The following is a 21,023-nucleotide window of genomic DNA, read 5'->3' on the forward strand; positions in this document are numbered from 1 at the left end:
GGAAGAAAGAATAGGGAAGTTCCTGAATGACCTATAGGGCCAGCTGGATGCACACATCCTGGGCTGTCAGTCATCGCACTGCTGGGATCCACCTCTGTGTATGCATGCGCATACATTCCATATCCTTAGAGAAGCAGAGATGCTTCTGAGAAGGCCATTTGAGCTCACTCTATCCTGCCTCCTCAGACGTCTGTGTATACTGGCCCCAAGCTATGCATGTGTAGCCAATGCACATACACACTATACACGTGGGGAGAGGTAGGAATCAGCAGGCTGGTGCACACAAAGATGAAGGGCAGATTCTCAGCTGCTCTGCTGCTGGTAGTCCCTGAACATACAGGATTTCTTTTCTTTCTTTCTTTCATTCTTTCTTTCTTTCTTTCTTTCTTTATTTCTTTCTTTCTTTCTTTCTTTCTTTCTTCTTCCAAGACAAGGTTTCTCTGTGTAGCCCTGGCTATCCGGGAACTCACTCTGTAGAGCAGGCTGGCCTCAAACTCAGAAATCTGTCTGCCTCTGCCTCCCAAGTGGTGGAATTAGAGACATGCACCACCACTGCCTGGCCAGGATTTCTTATCATTTATCATTCCCACAAGGCCTCAGATGAATCACAGGTGCCTCTGGATGGGCCATAATGAAACCAGAATAGTGATCTACCCCTTATCACTCCTGCACACATTCACACGCATGTGTGAGTATACACACACACACACACACACACACACACACACACACACACAGAGCCAATTCCCATTTGCTCCCCAAAGTCCACAAGAAAACTTTAAGTCACCACTTCTTCCTGCCTAAGCCCCACCTACACAGACACCTGCCTGGCATCTTCCTATCCACCCCATCATCTCTTAGGAGGCCAGGGCCCAGGGTCTGAGGCTGGGACATTCAAACAGGTTGATGCTGTTCTCCTGGAAGTGGAACAAAAAGGGGTGGGATCATTGAGGCAGGTGGGGTCTGTGGGAGCCTACATCCCTGCCTCCATGGAGGCATAAAGCAGCCAGTCCTGGTCAGACTCAACCTATAGACAGAACAAGCTCTGATTCCTCCGAACACACCCAGCTGCCGGACAGGACCCAGCATCACTCCCTCCCTGGTAAGATTGATGACAGCAGAGAAGGCAGGGGGACATTCTCGGGATCTAGGGGAAAGGTTGGGATCAAATGGGCATGGGATTTCTTATCCTTTATCATGGCCATAAAGTCCCCCTGGGTTTCACTGGGGCTAGGAATCATGGTAGGCCTTAGAGAGAAGAGAGGTAGACATTTGAGTGCCTCTCTGGTGAAGGGTAGGTACTTCTAGGTACACTCAGTTCATCCCTGGAGGGACAAATGCCATCCCAACCCTTCCAGGAACAAGGGCTGAAAAGTTTATTGTAGATGTCAGGATGGCCCCACACATCTGTGTATGCACCTCCTGTTTCCCTGCCTCTGTCAAGTACTACAGAAAGGTGAGGCCCATGGAGGCTAGCTGATGTGTCTGACCTCTTCTGTTGGGCCCTGGTTGGCCCTGGTTTGGGCCTTGAGGACAAGCCCAGCCTGGCTCAAGTTTTGTAAACTGTCTCAGTTGCTTCTGTACTGGAGTGACTCACCTCAACCTGCTTAAGCTTTCCTTTGCCTAGCTACTGCTGATGTAGAGTAACTTTCTTGGCTCCATCAGTCACCCTATAGCTTCAACTTTCCCCTCATCTTGCCTCAGCAAAAACTACACCTCTTCCTTCAGCCCTTTATAACTAAAAGATCCATACACCAAAACAAGTTCCTGCTTTGACAGACTCCCAGCTCGGTAGTGATTATGTTCTGGACTGCAGAAGATCAGTCACTCATCATCCCCGTTCAGCCCCAAGAGGCTCAGGTTGACTAGGTTCTCTCTCTCTCTCTCTCTCTCTCTCTCTCTCTCTCTCTCTCTCTCTCTCCCTCTCTCTCCCTCTCTCTTCCTCTCTCTTCCTCTCCCTCTCCTTCTCCCTCTCCCTCTCTCTGTCTCTCTCTCGTCCTCCCTCCCTCTCTCTCACCTGGTTCTGCAGGCAGAGAGCCTGGCAGAATTGGTGCCCCATGTGAGGAGACGCACCCCTCCTTACAGAAGTTTGCTGATGGGCCAATCGGTCTAAAGGTGAGTGTACCCCCATAAATTATGGGGCAGTACTCTTGTGAATCTAACCCCCCCCACACACACTCCCTATATCTCCCATTTGATCCCTGAAGCAGCTCCCCTGCTGCTCCAGTGGAGCCCTGCTTCGATACCACCTCCTGCCTTTGATCCTTTTGGTCACAGTGGCACACGCCTTTAGTCCCAACTACTCCGGAGGCTGAGACAGGAGAATCACTTTGAGTCCAGGTGTTCTGGGCTGTATAGTGCACTACACAGATCGGGTGTCCGCACTAAGTTCAGCATCAATATGGTGACCTCCCGGGAGGAGGGGAGGGGGCTAGAGAGATGGCTCACCTATTAATGACTAGGCTCACAACCAAAAATATGAGAGTTTGGTTCCCAGCCCATCTCGCTGGGCTGGTTGGGGAGCTGCAGATGGGTGCCAATCTAGCTGATCTCCCCCAAGTGTGGGAAGTTGGGGAGAGGGCCTTGTGCCCCAGAGTCCAGGCCTCTCAGGAATCCAGCATTTTGGGTCGTCTCAGGGCCAGGGGGTTGTTGGGGGCCTCGTGCTGGGGACTGGCATACAGGGAAGACATGTGACATGGGCCAGGTGACCAGCACTGGGTGCCACTGGGGTGGACAGGCCAGAGCTTCAAGGCATTCGGGTAAGCAGACCTACACCTGCCAGAGGAGCTGGTGGAGCCTGAGGTGCTGGGTGTCAGGGAATCTGCCACAGGCCAAGGATGATCCCTCAACCCGAGGGAGATCAGAGTCGCCGTTTTCAGGTGAGCAAGGAGTCCACAGGTGACACACAGACAGGAACACAAGGAAGTGTTGAATCTGAGTGTATATTCTAAAAATAAGCATCAAACTTTTATAGCCGATACAGATAGCAAAAAGAAGTTAGATAATGCATCAGGCCAGGTAATTGACGGAACCAGGCAGTGGCTACATCAAAGTCAGCTTGATCTTAGCAGCCAGGTGTAAATGGATAACCCACCACCAGCCAGCCCTATATTAACCTTCTGGGCTGACAGAAGTATGCACCAGGAGGTCTCATTCTTACTAACCCTTCCATGAATAATCTATTACTTTAGCTCCCAGGAGTGACTCCTGAGAGCATTTGTGACAGATCTCCATTTGCCAGGGGAGCCCACTATTTTTCCTCTAATATGTAATGTAGTCTTACCATCAATTTACTTTGTTGTCAGCAAACATTAATGCCTGATCTCTTTCACCATCTCTGGAGGCAATCTGTCTGAATAGGTAACATCCTTGTGAAATTCCAAGCCGAGAGTCAGCTCAGCACCGATTAGGATGCTGGAACACTGTGGGTGCCTGGAAACAATGTTCAATCTAGCTTGACTACTTGCAAATCATTTCTTGAGGCATTCCTATGCCTAATAATAAAGCACGCAAAACTGTCCATCAACCATAGCAAGGACGAATCTGGACCTCTTCTGTTTTAGGGAATGTCATAGGGCTTCCAGGAGACCAGATCTGTGGCCAAGCTTTCAGGCTTGTCAAGCAGACTCTACTGGAGTGGGCATGGTAGGAACACAGCCCTCTACATCTAGCAGCGTGCACCCCAAGAGTGGTTTAGAGCTGCTGTGGGTCTCCAAGGCTCTGCACTGTGGGTAGAAGCAGCAGCCACAGTAGGAGTAGACCAAATGCAAGCTGTCCAGGGGTCTCTCCAGTCTCGACTTGGGTCTGCGCTAGCCCTGGCCTACTTGGCACTGCCTGGACAGGCTGGGATTCGATGGCTAGAGCAAAGGTGGAGCTCTGAGCACCAGTTGCCCCATGGGGATGGAGCTTGGAGGGACGGAGGAAGAGGGGGTGCCACCTGGGGCGCCACAGCTGAGCCATTCTTCCCCTAGTATCTCCTCCAGTGTCCAGCCTGGGAGCATTGTGGGATGGGAGATGGAATGGTCAGCCGTCAAAAACACCTGTCTACCCCTTTCATCCCTTTCCTGCACTGTCTAAATATATGGGTGCCCTGCCTCACCTCACACCTCTCCTCACCTTCCCTGGAGAGACCTACATAAACCTTGAACTTTTCAGATGTTCAAAGTCTCCGATGCCTCGTCCTCCCCATCAATCACTCCTTGCCCCTGGACACCACCTTGCCCATTGCTTCAGTACAGCAGGACATACGCTGTCACTCTTTCAGAGTCAGTCTGGGCAAGTAAATCACCGCTCCAGTCCCAGCTGTGGGTGTCAAGAAGAGGGAGCACGGCCAAGGGGCTAAGGCAACCACACCTGCACAGCCCCTGGCCAAAGTAGCAGCAGCAGATACCTAGGGGACACTGATGCTTACGGCCATCCTCCTGCTCCAGCATCCAGTGCCCATCAGGACCTTAGCAAGTGGGAGCCCAGCTTGTCACACCCTCTCCATTCTCCCACTCCCACAAAAACAAACGGGGGAGTCTCTACCCCCACTTGATCAATTGAAAAAGGCACTATTTACCATAATTTTTTTTATTTTTTTCTAAAGATGATCCACATCTGTCCCCACTTCAAAAACATTGGTTTTTATCAGGTTGCTACAGCTCCATTTGGGTCAGGTAGAGAGATCCATTGAGCAGCACTTGGAGAGGGCCAGACCCGCTCTTAACTGCCGGAAAGGGTTTGGCTTCGTGTTCCTCCAAAATGAAAAAAGGCCAATCTGGATACTGGCCAGAAACATAAAATACTTGCCCCAACAGGGGAATAATGATATTAATCACTGGAGGAAAATTTCCAGTCTTGAGAGCCCTCCTTCTGCTTCCTTCACAGATTTATCAAGAAAAAAGAATGAAGATCCCTCTGTCAATGAAATGAAGATCCTGCAAAAGTTTGATGGAGGAGGGGGGGATTTGATGATCCAAGAAGACTTAGAGATGGGGAGGAGAGAGTTTCAAGACAACCCACTGTGAACTGGCCTCCAAGACTTACTGCCCTACCTACTTGCCCTCCTTGGTCCCTTCCTCCCTGTCCTTCTCCCTCTCATGGTGAAGCTCTGTTTACTTAATACACAATGCATCCAATATCATATAGAGGCAATCAGGCTTCATCAGGTCCAGGTTCATTATCAAAGGTTCTCTTGGACAGAGCCAAGCTCAACTTACAAGCTCATTATTAAAGAGAGCCAAGGTCAACATACAATTGGCCCTCAGAATATGAACAACCCTCCCAGGCTCTCCAAGTGGAGACTTGACCAATGACAGGTAAGAGCTCAGATGTGCTGAGATGTACGAAAACAGGTCGTGGAGCATTCCTCTTGAGCCAGAGTGACACATGGTGTCCAAAGATGGGTAAGATCCCTATGTTGGGGACAACCTAAGACAGGAGCCATGTAACGTGCTCATTACAAAAACAAAAGGGGGAGATATTGGGCTCTATTTGGCCTTAGTTTGGGCCTTGAGGAGAAACCCGAGCCTGGCTCCAGTTTTGTAAACTGTCTCAGTTACTTCCGTAATGGAGTGACCCAGCACTTCCTTCTTAAGCTTGCCTTTGCCACTGCTGACATAGAGTAACTTTGTTGGCTCTGTCAGTCTCCCCATACACTTCCTCAACTTTCCACACCCTTTCCCCTCCCCCTAAGTCATCTCAACTCAGCAAAAACTCCACCTCCACTCTCAGCCCTTCATAAAGAAAAGATCCATACAATTGAACAACTTCCTGCTTTGACCGATTCCCAGCTCTCGTTATTATTTGGACAGCAGGAGATCTGAGCCGCGCCCCTACACTCATCATTCCACTCAGCCCTGAGAGACTCGGCTGGACCAGGTTCTCTCTCTCACCAGGATCCTCCACCAGAGAGCCCGACACTCTTCCACCCACCAGGAAAATCTGGGTGTGTCTCTTGAATGCCCAGCTGTCTTAGGCACTGGGTATGGGGAAATAAAGGGGTGGAAGAGACCAGCATCCCGTTAGAACTTGGGGAGAATGGACAGCTGGACAAGGGAGACTGCCAAGTAACCCCACGGAACCTCCTCAGGACAGGTGTGTTGGGCCATGGCAGACTCCAGGGGGTGGGGAAGGAAACACAGATTACCTGGTACTTTGGAAGAGCCAGCTGTGGGAGGCCAAAAAAAATACAGTCTCAGTCTTGGATATCCCAGACACGGCCAGATGTCACAGAAGAGCTAAGAAGGAAGTGAGGGCCCCAGGGCAGCCTGGGCAGCCTGAGGGCTAAAGGAAAAAGGGGCAGGGGGGAAGGCGCTGGGTGGTTCCCTCGAGGGCAAGAGTCCTTGGTCCTGTCTGGTGTCTGGAAACCTGGGAGACCTTTCTGTGGGAGATCAGATGTGGCTCATTAGGAAAAGGCCTATTCCATTGCTCCAGCATAGTGAGCAGTCAGTGCTCTTACCCGCTGAGCCATCTCACCAGCCCTAAACTGGCAAATTTTTTGTTACATATTTTATCACACACACTGATTGCTCTCTCTCCTGCCTACTGGCTCCTCCTCAAAGCCACCCGAAGTTTTACAGCTTAGTTCTACAAACACTAGAGGCATTAAAACTCTTACATCACAGGGATTCTATTTGTACAAGTGTCAGAGGGGAGGGGAGGCAAGGGCTTGATCAGAGGCTGAGGTACAAGTGTAGCAGACAAAAGGGAAACAGAGAGCTTAGTCGTGACAGATAGGAAAGGCCACCCTGAAAGGTCTGGGTTCAAAGCTGTACTATGCAACCAACCTGCGGGGTGGCACAAAGCAAGCACTCCAGCCCCTCATTCCTATCCCTGGTCATGCAAAAGCCAAGTTACTCCCCTCCAGACATAGGTAGACCTCCAGGTTAAGGTGGGGGAAGAAGTTGGTCTGTCCTGGCTCCCTGTAGAAGATTTAGGGAGTGTGCCAGGATGGCTCTTTATCACTGGCCCTTCCTGTTACCTTCCCATGCAGATGGAGAAGCAGACAGGAAGACTCCAACTGAACCAGAGCCCTTAAGTGGCAGGAACACAGAGATTTCTTATACTTTTCTTCCCCAGACCAGAGACTGCAGGCATTCCATATCCTGTGGACTAGATTCCCGTGGGCACTTCCTGCACAAGGCAAGTGTGTGCCATGGCTCCTGTGAGGCTAAGCCTCTGCTCTTGTACCCGCTGTACCTGCAGACCGGGAATAATTCTCTTGACCTTAGCTGCCTGGCAGTACAAAGAAACAAGTGCCTGCAACAGTGGATGAAAGGAGGCAGTCCATGGTTTTAGAGCTTTATTGTAGAAAAGAGGTTGGGGGGGAGAGAAAGAGAGAGAGAGGAGAAAAGTAGAGGTAGGCAGCCATGGCCACATAGAGGGAAGAAGGGAGGGAGGGAGGGAGGGAGGGAGAGCAAAGGGTCAAGAAAGAAAGCAAGAGAGAGAGGAGGGGCCAAGCAGTCTCTTTAGAGTAGGCTGGGCTAACTTGCTGTTGCCAGGTAACTGTGGGGGCAGAGTCCAGCAGGAATACCAGGAGCTTGGAGCATTACCTACCAGACTGATAGCCACAGGATTATGGAAGGGCTCGTGGTGTCAGGTGCTTGATGTCTAGGACATCAGTTTAGCTTTGTACCCCATTTTTCCAGGAGCTTGGAGCATAGCTTACAGTTGCATCCCTTCTAGAATTTTCTACTGGGTCTCCAGAGTAAGCCTTACTCAACCAAAGCACAGACTGCTTTTCACAGTCCAACACAGGTGAGACACCTCGACTTCAAAGGCAGAGACCTAAGATGTCAAACTTCCAGTCCTTGCAGGTCCCACATCCTCTTGGACCCTCTCCCTACAGCATGTCTCCCAGGACCATATTCACTCTTTCTATTCTCTCTATCAGTCACCGTGCCTGGTGCTGATGCTGTAGAGGTGACTAAGGCCCATTTCCTGCCCTCTGGAAAGTCACAGTTGACTAGGCAAGGCTGTCAGGTGAACAGATGGATGGACAGACGGATGGTAACAAAATGAATTAGCAGGTGTCTCAGAAGTGGATATACAAGGTGCCTTGGAAAGGCAGCAGTCACCAAAATGCCCAAAGGCGGAAAGAAACGAGCAGGTGACCTGAGTTGCCATCTTACAGGACAAATATGAATTCTTTCTATTGGAAAGGGGATATATCAAAAGCAGAACTAACAAAGGCAAAGAAGTGAGCAGGATATTGGAACTGGGAAACTGGCCCACTTATAGCCATGTTGCTAGGAGGTGGGTGGGAGAGAAGTGCAGGGTACAAGCAGGTGTACCCTGGCCAAGGAAAGGGCAACTAGGGAAGCTGCCCAGCTCTGACTGCCCAGGCTCCTGGACTCAGTGATGGTTGCTTCCTGTCCCTAGTGTCCCCAGCCCTAGTTTCAACTGTCCCTTAGTGTGAGAGGAGGCCTCACTCCCCTTGCTGATGACTTACTCTAGCTGGGCTCTGTGGCTGTGAAGAAATGAACATGGAATGAGAAAAGAGCCCTTGGTACATGTGAGGACTGGCACCTTATGCCAGCTGTGTGAATGCTAGAGCTCAGGATTGTCCATCAGAAATGAAGGACTACTTGGACTCTTTCCAGATCCAAAATTCAAGAACCCAGACAGCTCTTATTGTCTCCCCTAGCTCTTAGGAGTGAGGCCTGGTGACAACCTCTTTACAAAGTCCTTACCAGGTCTTGACAACCCCAGCGACCACCTTGACATTCTCCATCTCTTTCTACACAGAGACAATGGCTACGTTTGAGAATGTCACCCAGACCCTGGTTAGACAGTTGAACCCTGGAGGGGATCTGATACCCCTAGACAGTCTCATCGACTTCAAACGCTTCCGTCCCTTCTGCCTGTTGAGGAAGAGGAAGAGCACACTGTCCTGGGGAGCCCACTATGTCTACACCGACTACACTCTCCTGGATGTGCTGGAGCCTGGCAGTTCTCCCTCAGGTCAGCCTCTCTCTGATGGAGCCTGTAGTGCCAGAGCCAGCCACTTGGACCGCATGGAAGATTCTCAAGCTCTTCCCTGTTGCCAAGCCCAAAGTTCTCTCTAGGTGGTGATTCCCAGCTCAGCTTCTTCTGTCTTTTCCCTTCCACAGATCTGACAGACGGTGGGAACTTTGGCTTTAAGAATAATCTGGATACCAAAGTAGAGGTAGATGTGGACGTGCCAAAGACAATGAAGGTAAAGGGGACCAAGGGCCTGTCACACAGCAGCACACTGAAGGTGCAGACAATCAACGTGACTCGCTCGATTCTGAACACCTTGCAAAATGAGAGGTGAGAGAGGACGGGACTGGGAGGCTGCCGGGATCAACATTTGAGAAATGGGACTTCATGAAAAGTTTCTGTGAGGCAAAGAATATTGTCTATCGAACAAAACAGCAGTGTACATGTTAGGAAAGGATCTTCGCCAACCCCATATCTGAAGGAGAGCTAACACACTAAATTTACAAAGAAACCAAGAAGTTAGGCCTCAGCATCCAAAAGAATATAATTAAAAAATGGGGCACAGAGCTAAACTGAGAATTCTCACCAGGGAAATCTAGAAGGGCAGAGAAGCACTTAAGGAAATATTTAAAGTCTTTAGTCATTAGTGAAAAGTAAGCCAAAACATCTCTAAAGTCCCATCTTATTCCTATCAGAATACCTAAGATCAAAAACTCAAGAGATAGCACATGCTGACAAGGATTCAGAGCAAGGTGGGAGTGCAAACCTGTACAACAACTTTGGAAATCTATTTGGCAATTTCTCAAAAAACTGAGAGTAGTTCATGCAATTGGAAGACAAGATAAGACAGGAAGGCACAGAAGGACAGAACATCCAGTGTGGTCCACATTTAGGGGGATCACTGTGATTTCAGCAGAGTGAGATCCCGCTGGGTGATGAAGAGCCAGACCGTGAGGATGGCTCACCCTTTGAGACATATGCCGGTAGGTGAGGAAGAGAAGTAGGGTGGTGATTTGAGGGAGTATTCAGGAACAAAATCAGATTCTGTAAGGACAGAGACTTGTTTTCATACAGAAGCGAAAGGGAGGAGGAAGTGGAGATGCCAGGTGATGAGCCTCCAGCTGTTTGTACAGTTTATCTCAGAGCTCTGGGAGTAGTTGGCATCATCTCTGTTTTTCAGATGAGGCTACTCAGACTCAAAGCAGCTGTTCTGCCAGGAAGCAGAAGTCTGAGTTTGCACTGTGACCTGATCTGAGCCCCACTCCTTCCCTGTCTAGGACTGACAGATTAAAAAAGCAGACACTAGGGGGCATGTCTTCAGTCCCAGTGCTTGAGAGGCAAAGGCAGGTGGATCTCTGTGAGTTCAAGGCCAACCTGGTCTAAACAGGCCAACCAAAGCTGTACAGCGGGATCCTGTCTCAAAAATAAAATAATCCAAAGCAGAGGTGGTGGGCCTGGTGAGGAAACTCTGAAGGTGGTGTCTTCCTGCTTCTCCTGCCTTAGGAAACTGTCAGCAGACCACCCGTTCCTGAAGGAGATGCAGGAACTCGGGGAAAACCTGTACGTGGTGATGGAGGCGGTAAAAACCAAGGAGGAAGTCACTCTGGAGCAAGCTGCCAAGGGAGCAGGCTTATTATCTCTCCCCTTCTATGCCACACTGGGACTAAAGGTTTGCTATACACAGACTCCGATAGAAAGAGACACACAGAGAGATAGACCATACACACCATCCTTTGCTCAGTGGTACCCTGCAGGGCAGGCCTCCACATGGCACAGGCAATACAGAGGTCGTTAAGTGATACAGGATTTGTCCTCAACCCTCCCCTGCTCTCCTGCCAAAGAGGAAGACCAGAGTTCCTGCCTGGTATGGTGGTACACACTAGCAATCCCAGTACTCTGAAGGCAGAGACAGGAGGGTGAGGGGTTCAAGGTCAGTCTGGGTTACCTGGTAAGATCCCAGGATGAGTGCTTTACTTATAGATGAGTCACACAGTTAAAGTCCAGGAGAAATAAGTGCATATCTTATAATCTATAAACACATATAGTGAGTATGTTCAACAGGAATGCTATGGGATTGGGAGCAGGGGAGAGCCAGGGGAAGACTTCCTGAATGAGATAAGAATGGGGAGCTGGTGTGGAGGAAGGAGGAGCCTGGGATGTGGGGCAGGATGCTACACAGGCAGGTGCTAGAGCAGGTCTGTCCAGTTCCCTCTGCTGCCCAGTCCAGAAGCAGACATAGCTAGGTAGGGGGTGATCACTTGAAATGAATGGGAAGGGGGCTGGAGAGATGGCTCAGTGGTTAAGAGCACTGACTGCTGCTCTTCCAGAGGTCCTGAGTTCAAGTCCAGCAACCACATGGTGGCTCACAACCATCAGTAATGGGAACCAATGCCCTCTTCTGGTGAGACTGAAGAAAGCAACAGTGTACTCATATATATATGTGTATATATATATATATATATATATATATATATATATATATATATATGGATGAGAATGAATAAATGAATATATTGTTTTTTTAAAAAAGAAATGAATGGGAATGCTTCAAGGGCCATAAGTTCAGAGCACAGAGAAAGACAACTGGAGATTCTACTGAAGGCTTTCTAACTGCTTGTGTTCTCAAAGATTCTAAGACCTAGCCCTCTACCTGTGTCCTGCTGCTCCTCCTAATGGATCTCAGAGAACTCATAGATTCTCATTTTGTAATCCTAGGCATCCGTGAACCACGAGAAGAATTTAACCATCCCTAAGGGCTGTGTCCTGGCCTATCGAGTGAGACAACTGATAGTCATTGGGGAAGATGAGTGGGGTGAGCAGAGACCAGCCTGTTCTTGTCTCAGGATAAGGGTTGCCTGCATTGCTGCAGTGACATCTTGGTCCTCTCTTGCAATGTGAGGGGATGGGGGCAGGAGGAGCAGCATCTTATATCGCCCATTGCTGGAGACAGAACAAAGGTTGCTCTAGATGAAGGACACCTGAGTTCCAGGTGTCTCTAGGCACTTGGGAAGCTATGGTGAGTGACCCCAAAGCCAAATGAGCACAGTCTCTGACCTCAGGAAGCTCAGGAAGCACAAGGAGGACACAGAACCTGTCACCAGCACTGGATTGGTGATGGTGTGTGGAGGAGGGGTGCTAATTTAGGGGAGAACCTACAACTTCCAGCAGTAAAGTTCAGGTAAAGAATTAGATGGGGCATTTGAGGAGCTTTGGGGTTGAGGCTGAAGAAGGAAGGGTGTGGCGTGTGATGAGCTGGTAATGACTGCCTGATGCCTTCTCTTGTCCCTTACAGAGATTCCACACAATTACAAGGACAGCATGAAAACCTTTTCTAGTCCTAAGATCACGCCCAGGTGTGCTGTCCGCCGCACCAAGAAGTTAACTGGTAAAGGCTCCCACCCTAACATAGCAACAGCTCCTATAATTTATCCCCAAGAGCATGTGCTCTTGTTTCCTGGGCCCTCAGACAGATAGAGATATGGGATATAAACACTGCCCAGAAGGAACAAAGAGACAGGGGCCAAAGCACAACCAGAAACAGAGAGATTTGGAAACAGGATATGCCCCAAACTTGTACGGGTCGGTGTGCTCACAGAATCTTCATGTGTTCAAAATGCTGCCCTGAGTCTGTCTAGGCAATGGCTTTAGCAAAAGGCAGCAAAGAGTTTGTCCTGACAGGTGTTCTTTTTGGGTTTTCAGAAAAGCCAGGAGAAAAGAAGCTCATAGGTAAGTGGCCCTTTTGTTTCACAACTTTCTTGACTTAGTTCAAAACCTTAGTCTTCCTCCCTCCTCCTTGGAACTGACATGGGAAGGTAGTGGGACAGATCTCAGTGAACAGTTGTCCCTCAACTACAGCAGAACTTCCAATAAGAAGTTAGGATAAGAATAAGACACCCCAATAAAAACAATAGAAAGGGGAGATCCGTATACAAGATGGGCAGGATATCTTCCACCCCAGACCTTTGCTGTCAGCCGCCTCAGTAGTTACAACCTGTTTACCAGCATATATCTGCTGCCAGTAACTAGGGCAGCTGGTGCTGAGTCACCCAGGTGCTGGGCGATACCAGTTCAGCCTGAGCGCCCTTTTCACATTGTATCAGTTCTTCTGGTCCTTGCCTGCCTCCCGGGACTGGAGCAAGAGGATTCTGAACACAACTAGGATGTCAGAGGGGCGGTGCTCTCGCATGCCCCCTAGGGATGGCTACCAATTTTGAAGGATTTTGTTCTTATCTGTCAATTTGCCTCTCATTTTCTCAGTGATACAGGCATCTGATGTGGGTAAGGAGCCTTGTGAAGTTTTTCAAGACTTTGCTACACAAGTAGGGAGAGAAGCATTAGAGTGGAAGGGAAAGTTAGACAGAGAGAGAGAGAGAGAGAGAGAGAGAGAGAGAGAGAGAGAGAGAGAGAGAGAGAGAGAGCAGAAAAGCCCTGGATCCTGTGATTAGAGCCCCTTTCAGGAAGACACTGCCACCAACGCAGAACAGATGTACTTTTAGGATTCGGGCCTGCTTAAACAGGCAGGCTGCATGCAGCTCATAGCCATCCCTGAATACAGACCCACTGCTTTCTGGAACTGTCCCAGTGTCCCCTTCATTAAGTTGTCAAAGCCATCGTTGGTCCACAAGCTCAAGAGAAGGGGAAACAGGTTTCCACTAAGTGTCTGGGAGGAGTAGTTGAAACCAGAAATCAACTGTGCACAGATAAAAGATGAATCCTGGGACACGGGGCGGTGGTGGTTACGGGAGTGTGATTCCCTGCCATGTTAGTTGAAGGGGTCTAGTTCACCTCTTTGCTCCATCCTTCAAAACAAGGCTTTAGCATAACTTCATAACCACACCCCTTGGTAAAGAGGAAAAGTCAGATTCAAGCTGGAATCAGGGCACCGGGTCCTGAGGAAAGTGTCACAAAGCCTACAGAAAGTATGTTCAGGGTGAGAGGGCATCAACCGAAGGGGTGCCTGCCATATTACCTGTGTCCCTAGGAGAGATGAAGAAAGACATCAAGACATTAAAGGAAGAGGTTCAGCAAGAGACTCAAGCACTGGAGAAGTTGAGTCCTGTGGGGCAAAGCTCCCTACTCACTTCCCTCAGCCATCTCCTAGGAAAGAAAAAAGAGCTCCAGGACCTTGAGAAGATGGTGAGTGCCTGGACCACAGGAAGTATGGAGGAAGGGGAGTGGGTGTGATGGCGGCCATTGCAGATGGGAAGGGGAACTGGCAATGGCGCAGAGTGGACAGAGGCTGTGGAAGAAACAGCAGCTATCCTTCCCAAGGCTGCCCAAGTGCACCACGGCTGCTGGGCTACCACTGACCCTTGGTCCTTGAAAAAGAGCATCAGTACAGGGTTACTGGAAGTGGTGCTTGCCCGCTGATGGTCAGAGGGTGCTCATGAGCCTATGGTGCCCTCTGCTGGATAACAGCTTCACCTTTCCAGAGCTCAAAACCCAGGGACCAGTCCAGCACCTTCTATGACCTGACCACACACAAAAGAAACAGGGAGTGGGAGAGAGTCAGCCTCGGTTCAGAGATTACTGTGTGCCAAGTGCTAGGTTAGACTTTTACAGGAAGTATTAGTCACCCAGTTTTCCTCACAGCTTGCAGGGGTTCTAGACAAGGGACGGGAAGTGACCCTGGAAGCACTCCCCAAAGATGTCCTGCTGTCAAAGGACGATATGGACTCCCACCTCTACTTCCTTGGTGCTCTGACAGGTGAGTGAGAAGTGAGTAGGATGGGTTATAAGAGTAAACCGTGTGAATGAATTCCTAAATATATGAGTCAGTGAATGCCAGGTGGTTTATAGTACAATAGTGTGTGTGTGTTGTGTGTATGTATGTATATGCACAGATGTGTGTGTGTGTATGTATATATGTGTATGTACGGTGTGTGTGTGTGTGTGTGTGTGTGTGTGTATACATACACAAGGCCCTGAGTTCAATACAGGTATTTGAGAGAGAGAGACAAAAAATCAGCACCAAATTAGTGTCATTCCCAGGGTTTCAGTTGGTCCATTATTTTTAAATATTTATTTATTTTATGTATATGAGTACACACTGTAGGTGTGCAGATAGTTGTGAGCCTTCAGCTGGTTGTCGGGAATTGAATTTCGGACCTCTGCTCACTCCCGTCAATCCCAGTTGCTCCGATCTACCCTACTCGCGCAGTCCCTGCTTGCTCGGACCCAAAGATTTATTTATTATTATGAATAAGTACACTGTAGCTTTCTTCAGACACACTAGAAGAGGGAGTCATATCTCTTTACACTTGTGAGCCACCATGTGGTTGCTGGGATTTGAACTCAGGATCTTTGGAAGAGTAGTCAGTGCTCTTACCCACTGAGCCATCTCACCAGTCCCAGTTGATCCATTTTTATTTTTATTTTTGCTACATTTTTAAGCCTTCTAAATGGGGCTGAGTCAATCATTTCAATATTGCTGCCAGCCTGTTAGCTTTAATTCAAGGTCACTGCTTTTCTGATCTTGTGCCTGTATTTTCTCCTTCCCTCTGCATGACACATTTCCCACTCAGAAACAAAAACTCTGGGTCCTTCAGACATGAGATGAGATGTTTGCTACTTTTTTCAAGAGCCATAAGATGGCTCAGTGAGTAAAGGTGCTTGCCACCAAGCCTGACAATGTGAATTCAATTCCCTGACCCACACAGGGGAGGACTGACTCCTGCAAGTGGTCTTCTCCCTCCATATACACACCATGGCATGCATCTGAGTGTGCTTGAGCACGTATATGTATACATTTGAGTATAGACACAACATACACATACATACAAGTCGGGGGAAAGCCAGGCATACTGAGGCACACCTTTAATCCCAGCACTGCCTAGACAGAGGCAGGAGGATCTCTGTGACTTCAAGGCCAGCCTGGTCTAATAGTGAGTTCCAGGATAACCAGAGCTTCACAGTGAGACCCTGTCTCAAAAAGAAAAATTATGAGTGAGTGGGTAGGGAAACTTCTGCCAAATGCTAAGCCCAAAGGAAACCCCTCAGCTATGGCTAGCTATCACAGTGTGGTAGGTAGCTCATGCCTATAATCCCAGCACTCAGGAAACTGAGGCAGGAGGATCACTGTAGATCTGAGGCCACACTGGGTACAGAGTTTCTAAGTTAACACTGGGCTACTTACTGAGATCCTGTCTCAAAAACAAACAGAAAGCACATGATCTCCCAGAACTGCATCAAAAGATTAGAATTTGGATTGGCTGTTGTTTTGTAGATGAGATCTCACTTATGTAGCCCTGGCTGGCCTGGAATTCACTATGTAGAACAATATGACCTCAAACTCTCAAGAGTCCATATACTTCTGCCTTCCAAAATACTGAGATTAAAGGTGTGTGTCACTTTACCCAGTCAAAAATCACAACTTTTTTAAAGTTAATGGCCAGCAAAGGTGTATGCTATAGAGCAGGTGTTCAGCTGTGGATAGATGGAGCACTGGTGGGATGGCTGGATGGACCGATGGACTGATGGATGGATGGATGGATTGATGGATGCCCAGATGCATGGGTGGACAGATGGATGGATGGATGGATGGATGGATGGAAGGATGGATGGATGGATGTATTCACGGATGCATGGGTGGACAGATGGATGGATGGATGGATGGGTGGATGGATGGATGGATGTGCAGATGCATGGGTGGGCAGATGGATGGATGGATGGATGGATGGATGGATGGATGGATACATGGATGCATGGATGCATGGATTAATTGATCAGATTGAGCTAACATTATATGGAGTCTGTGTTACCCTCTGTCCAGCACACACTTTTTTTCCTTTCTCTGCTTTTTCCTCCAGAGCTAAGGGAAGCCCTACAGAGGCTTCTTGTAATAACCTTGGAGAAAAATATCCTTCTAGTGCAAATAAAGCTGGTGAGAACATGTGACAGATGTGACAGACGCCTCAGGGGGAGTTCATGGTGGGTGGGGGAGAGGGAATGCTAGAACTGGTGAGAACTCCAGACTCCCAGGGGGAGTTCAGTGCCGGGGGTTGGAGGATGGAGAGGTCAGGGAGGGAGCTCTAGAACCGGTGGGAACATGCAGACCTACTGTGCTTACCGATCTCAGCCTTATGCCTAGAGAAAAGTCTTCTCTTCTCCTCTCCCTAGAAGCTTAGAGTAATCAGCTGTTGGGAACCATGAGAGCCCTGAGATAAACATCCTGCCCCAGCTAATTGAGAACCCTGAGACTAACATCCTGCCTGAAAATCACAAGGATCCTGCTTGGCCCTGAGAAAAGAACATTCAGGGAAATCCACCCCCTCCCCACCTGCTACCCTGGAGCTCAACCCCAGAAGATTTTGTAACCTTCCATCTCCCTCCTTCCTCTTCCCCTGCCCTCCAAGATTTTTGCTTTAAATATGCTCTGCTCCACTAAGTAAACGGCTTTGACAAGCAATGCTTCCTTGAGTCCTGTCATCTCTCTCGCCCATTCTTTATTCACAGGTTGTGAACCTCCTCGTTCCCCCGAATAACTTGACCTGCGGGCCAGGTCAGATGGCACCCAAAGTGGGGCTCGAGGCACGGGTCACCCCCAGGACAGATTAAGGATCGCTATCGTCTGGATTTCATGACAGTTCCCAATCGTTGTCCGGAACCCATCATTAGGTGAGTCATCTGTCCTGCAAAGCTCAAGAATGGGCCACTCTTTGTCCAAAGAGGCTCGTTTCATTGAAGATTTGAAAGAGGCCTTCAGAGAGAGAGGTATTAAGGTTAAGAGAAAACATTTGGTTGACTTTTTCATTTTTGTGGGCGAGACTTGCCCCTGGTTTATGATTAATGGTCCTACAATTCATTCCAAAAAATGGCAAAAGGTGGGCCATGAATTAAATGAACTTATTAAGAAAGATGGCAATGAGGCGGTCGGCGACTCCATTTTTTCCTATTGGGGACTCATCGGAGACGGGATCGAGTCAGCCGAAAATGAAAATGGTCATAAACAGCTTCTGTCAGTGGTTGAGCTTTGCCTGCGCAAATCCTTCCCGCCCTCTCGTGCAGCCTCCTTTTTGTCTCTTCAAAATTCTTCCTTTACACTTATTGATATGCCTTCTGACTCCTGCCCTGCCAAGGAATCCTCTGAAAAGCCTCTGTCGCCTAAACCCCCACCTGCCACTTCTGGCCCTGCCACCTCCTCTTCGTCCCCTCTTTATCCCTCTTTATAGCCCGCCTATGAAGATCCTGCCTCCTCCATGGAGCGAGGCTGCTCTCCCTTTTGCGCTACTGTTGTTCCCCTCCACCCCCAAGGTCCTACGCCTAGTAAGACCCTTCCCTCCTTGTCTCTGCAGTTGCCAAGTCCCCCTCCAGTGCCCTCACAACCGTTGCCCCCCCGCTGCCTTTCTTGTAGAACCTAGTGATGAACCCCTTGAGCCTGGCGATGTCAAGACGCCAGAGGAGGAGACCGCGCAGTACCATTCTGAAGATTGGCCGCCCCTTCTCCAGACATCTCCGCCCTCACCCCTTGCCCTCCCCCTACACCTCCCCTCGCGTCGCCCTTCTTATGCTCCCTGTCAGTTCTAAGGCTGTTTTTGTAGGACTAAGGCTCAGCTTCAACATCAAATTTCTGATGCTGCGGAGATTGTCCGCCTTCAGAAACAACTTTCACTTTTGACTATGCGCTTTTCTGCTCCAGTGACTTCCTCCCCTAACCCCGCCCTTACATTTCCCGTTACCCGTTCCCAGACACAGCCAGAGACCACCAGGCCCGACCCCTCTACAGCTGATGGAGGGCAGGCAGACCCTCCCCCTGCTGATAATCACCCATCTTCTTCCCGTGCTCCCTCTGTTCATTCTGATCGCTCCGATCAGGGAAAGGCTGAGAGACTGTCTGATGCCAGTGGTGACTCCGAAGGAGGGGAGGAGGCAGCGCCTCCCACCATTTTTCGTAGACTTAAATTTAAAAAGCTTGAAAAGCTGAACTCGCAGTCCGTAATTATGGCCCCAACACCCCCTTTACCCTCTCACTCCTTGAAGACCTTGCTGAAGGTGGACACCTGACTCCAAATGAGTGGATTACGACTGCTCAGTCAGTCCTCACTCATGGTCAATTTCTTGCCTGGCGTGCCGATTGGGCTGACTGGTGCCGTGATGTCATTAGAAAAAATTACCAACAAGGCCGCAGCACTGCTCATAGATGGTCCCTTAGTAAACTTTTGGGCCAGGGGAGATATGCCACTGATGAAAAACAGCGTGCTTTTTCCCTTAGCCTTTTGTCCCATTACAGCTCTGCAGCCCTCGCTGCTTAGAGAAGCATTCCCTCCCTGGTGATTGTTCTTTCACCTATGACAAAAATTTTACAGGGACCCCAAGAACCCTTCAGTGACTTTGTGGCCCATTGTTTGGAGGCTGCCGAATGCTCCTTTGGCCCCGGTCAGGCCGATAATAAGTTACTTTCACAATTGGCCTATGAAAATGCCAATACAGCCTGCAAAACAGCCTTGAGGGGCAGATATAAAGGGAAAGACCTTGATTCAGATGTGCTGGGAGGTAGACCACATTACTGACAAGTTTACCAAGGCCATTATCGCCGTTGGCGCCACTTCTGCCTCTGGGAACGTTTCATGTTTCCGCTGTGGGAACTCTTCATGTTTCCGCTGTGGCCACCCCGGTCATTTTGCCCACGACTGCCCTAATGGGCCTCCTCGAGGCCCGCCACCTTCACTGGCTACTAATAGTGACACTGGAAGGACCCCTTATCGCCCCCCTCCTAACACTGTTTGTCCACGCTGCAGCAGAGGCCGCCATTGGGCCAACACCTGCCGCTCAAGGACAGATATTATGGGTAATCCACTTCCCCCGCATCAGGGAAACTCCCTTGGGGGCAAATCCTGGGCCCCTCATCCTATAATGTTTCAGCCTGCATCGGGACTGAATCGACAGGCACCCCTTTCCAGTCAGACTGCACTCCCCCCACCATTGATTCCCCTTTCCTCGTCTAGCCCCGCTCCTATACAAACTCAGCTCCCTCCTCCACAGGACTGGACCTCTATGCCACCACCTCAACAATATTGAGGCCTGAAGACGGGGTCGTGTCTCTAACCACCTCTCTCCTCAGTTCCCTCCCTCCCCACTCTTCCCTCCTCATCTTAGGACGCACATCCTCCACCCTCATAGGCCTACTGACATACCCTATAATTCTCAGACCTCCCTTCCCATCTTCAATATATCTCTTTGTCTCTGCCACCCAGGGTCCTTTGTCCATCTCCCCCAGTCAGGTTCTTGCCCGAGCCCTGTCCTTACCTTTCTTAAGCTCTCCTAAAGAGGCCCGGACCCTCCCTTCGGCACACCCTCCTGAGCCGTCCATTTTTTGCGTCCAACAACTGACCACTGACAGGCCTCGTCTTAAAATAAAGCTTGATGGTCTCCTTTTTGAAGGTATCCTTGATTCCAGGGCTGATTCTACTGTCCTGTGGCAGACTTCCTGGCCCTCAACATGGCCATGCCAACCGTCCTTGACCCACCTTCAGGGCATCGGGGTCTCTACTAATACCCTTCAGAGCTCCAAAATCTTATGGTGGGAAGATCCTGACAGTCATTCAGGCACTGTACAACCCTTTATGGTTCCAGGCTTACCCCTTAACTTGTGGGGGAGAGATATTCTTTCCCAAATGGGAGTCTTTTTGTATAGCCCCTCTCCAACCATTACTCATCAACTTTTAGACCAGGGGTTTCTCCCAGGCCAGGGTCTGGGAAAAGATAGTAAGAGTCATACTGACCCTATAATCCCCACCCCCAAAAATGACCGCCATGGCCTTGGATACAAAGAAAATTTTTCATAAGGGCCACTTCTCTTCCTGCACTCCAGGCTGACAAGATAACTTGGAAAAATGATTCCCCTGTCTGGATTGATCAGTGGCCCCTCCCTGTGGAGTGCTGCTGCACCTTAAAGATGGCGCCCGCCATTCTTCTGCTAAGGAGTAAACAAGTCCTTATTTGGCAAGAGGGTTGCACCCGCCAGTGGCCTGATCTTTCGTCATGAGGCTGTAGCCAATGATGGCGCAAAATGTGGTATGGGCTCATGGGCAATCCTACGAAGGGTATTTAAGCAGCACTCACGGACCATTCGGGGGCAC

The 21,023-nt window shown here is 49.5% G+C and overlaps 1 protein-coding gene across 8 annotated transcripts in view; it reads left to right on the forward strand.

Moving 5' to 3' along the window:
* The window catches only part of LOC116077377 (gasdermin-A-like), a 57,643-nt gene that overhangs the window by 26,973 nt on the left and 9,647 nt on the right, over positions 1-21,023 (forward strand). The window contains exons 1-12 of one of the 8 annotated variants that reach the window (XR_004113226.1): positions 5,936-6,078; positions 8,731-8,946; positions 9,096-9,276; positions 10,450-10,615; positions 11,662-11,758; positions 12,239-12,331; positions 12,625-12,672; positions 13,928-14,082; positions 14,539-14,653; positions 16,755-16,828; positions 17,401-17,562; positions 18,299-18,645. Coding sequence is in view for 5 of the 8 variants with exons in the window: in XM_031351878.1 (XP_031207738.1) it covers positions 5,943-6,078; positions 8,731-8,946; positions 9,096-9,276; positions 10,450-10,615; positions 11,662-11,758; positions 12,239-12,331; positions 12,625-12,672; positions 13,928-14,082; positions 14,539-14,653; positions 16,755-16,828; positions 17,401-17,502 (1,383 nt within the window). In the remaining 3 variants the exon portion in view is untranslated. The other 7 variants (XR_004113228.1, XM_031351878.1, XM_031351880.1 and 4 more) reach the window with 7 other exon arrangements.

Source organism: Mastomys coucha, unplaced genomic scaffold (genome assembly GCF_008632895.1).
Source record: "Mastomys coucha isolate ucsf_1 unplaced genomic scaffold, UCSF_Mcou_1 pScaffold5, whole genome shotgun sequence".
Classification (NCBI taxonomy): Eukaryota; Metazoa; Chordata; class Mammalia; order Rodentia; family Muridae; genus Mastomys; species Mastomys coucha.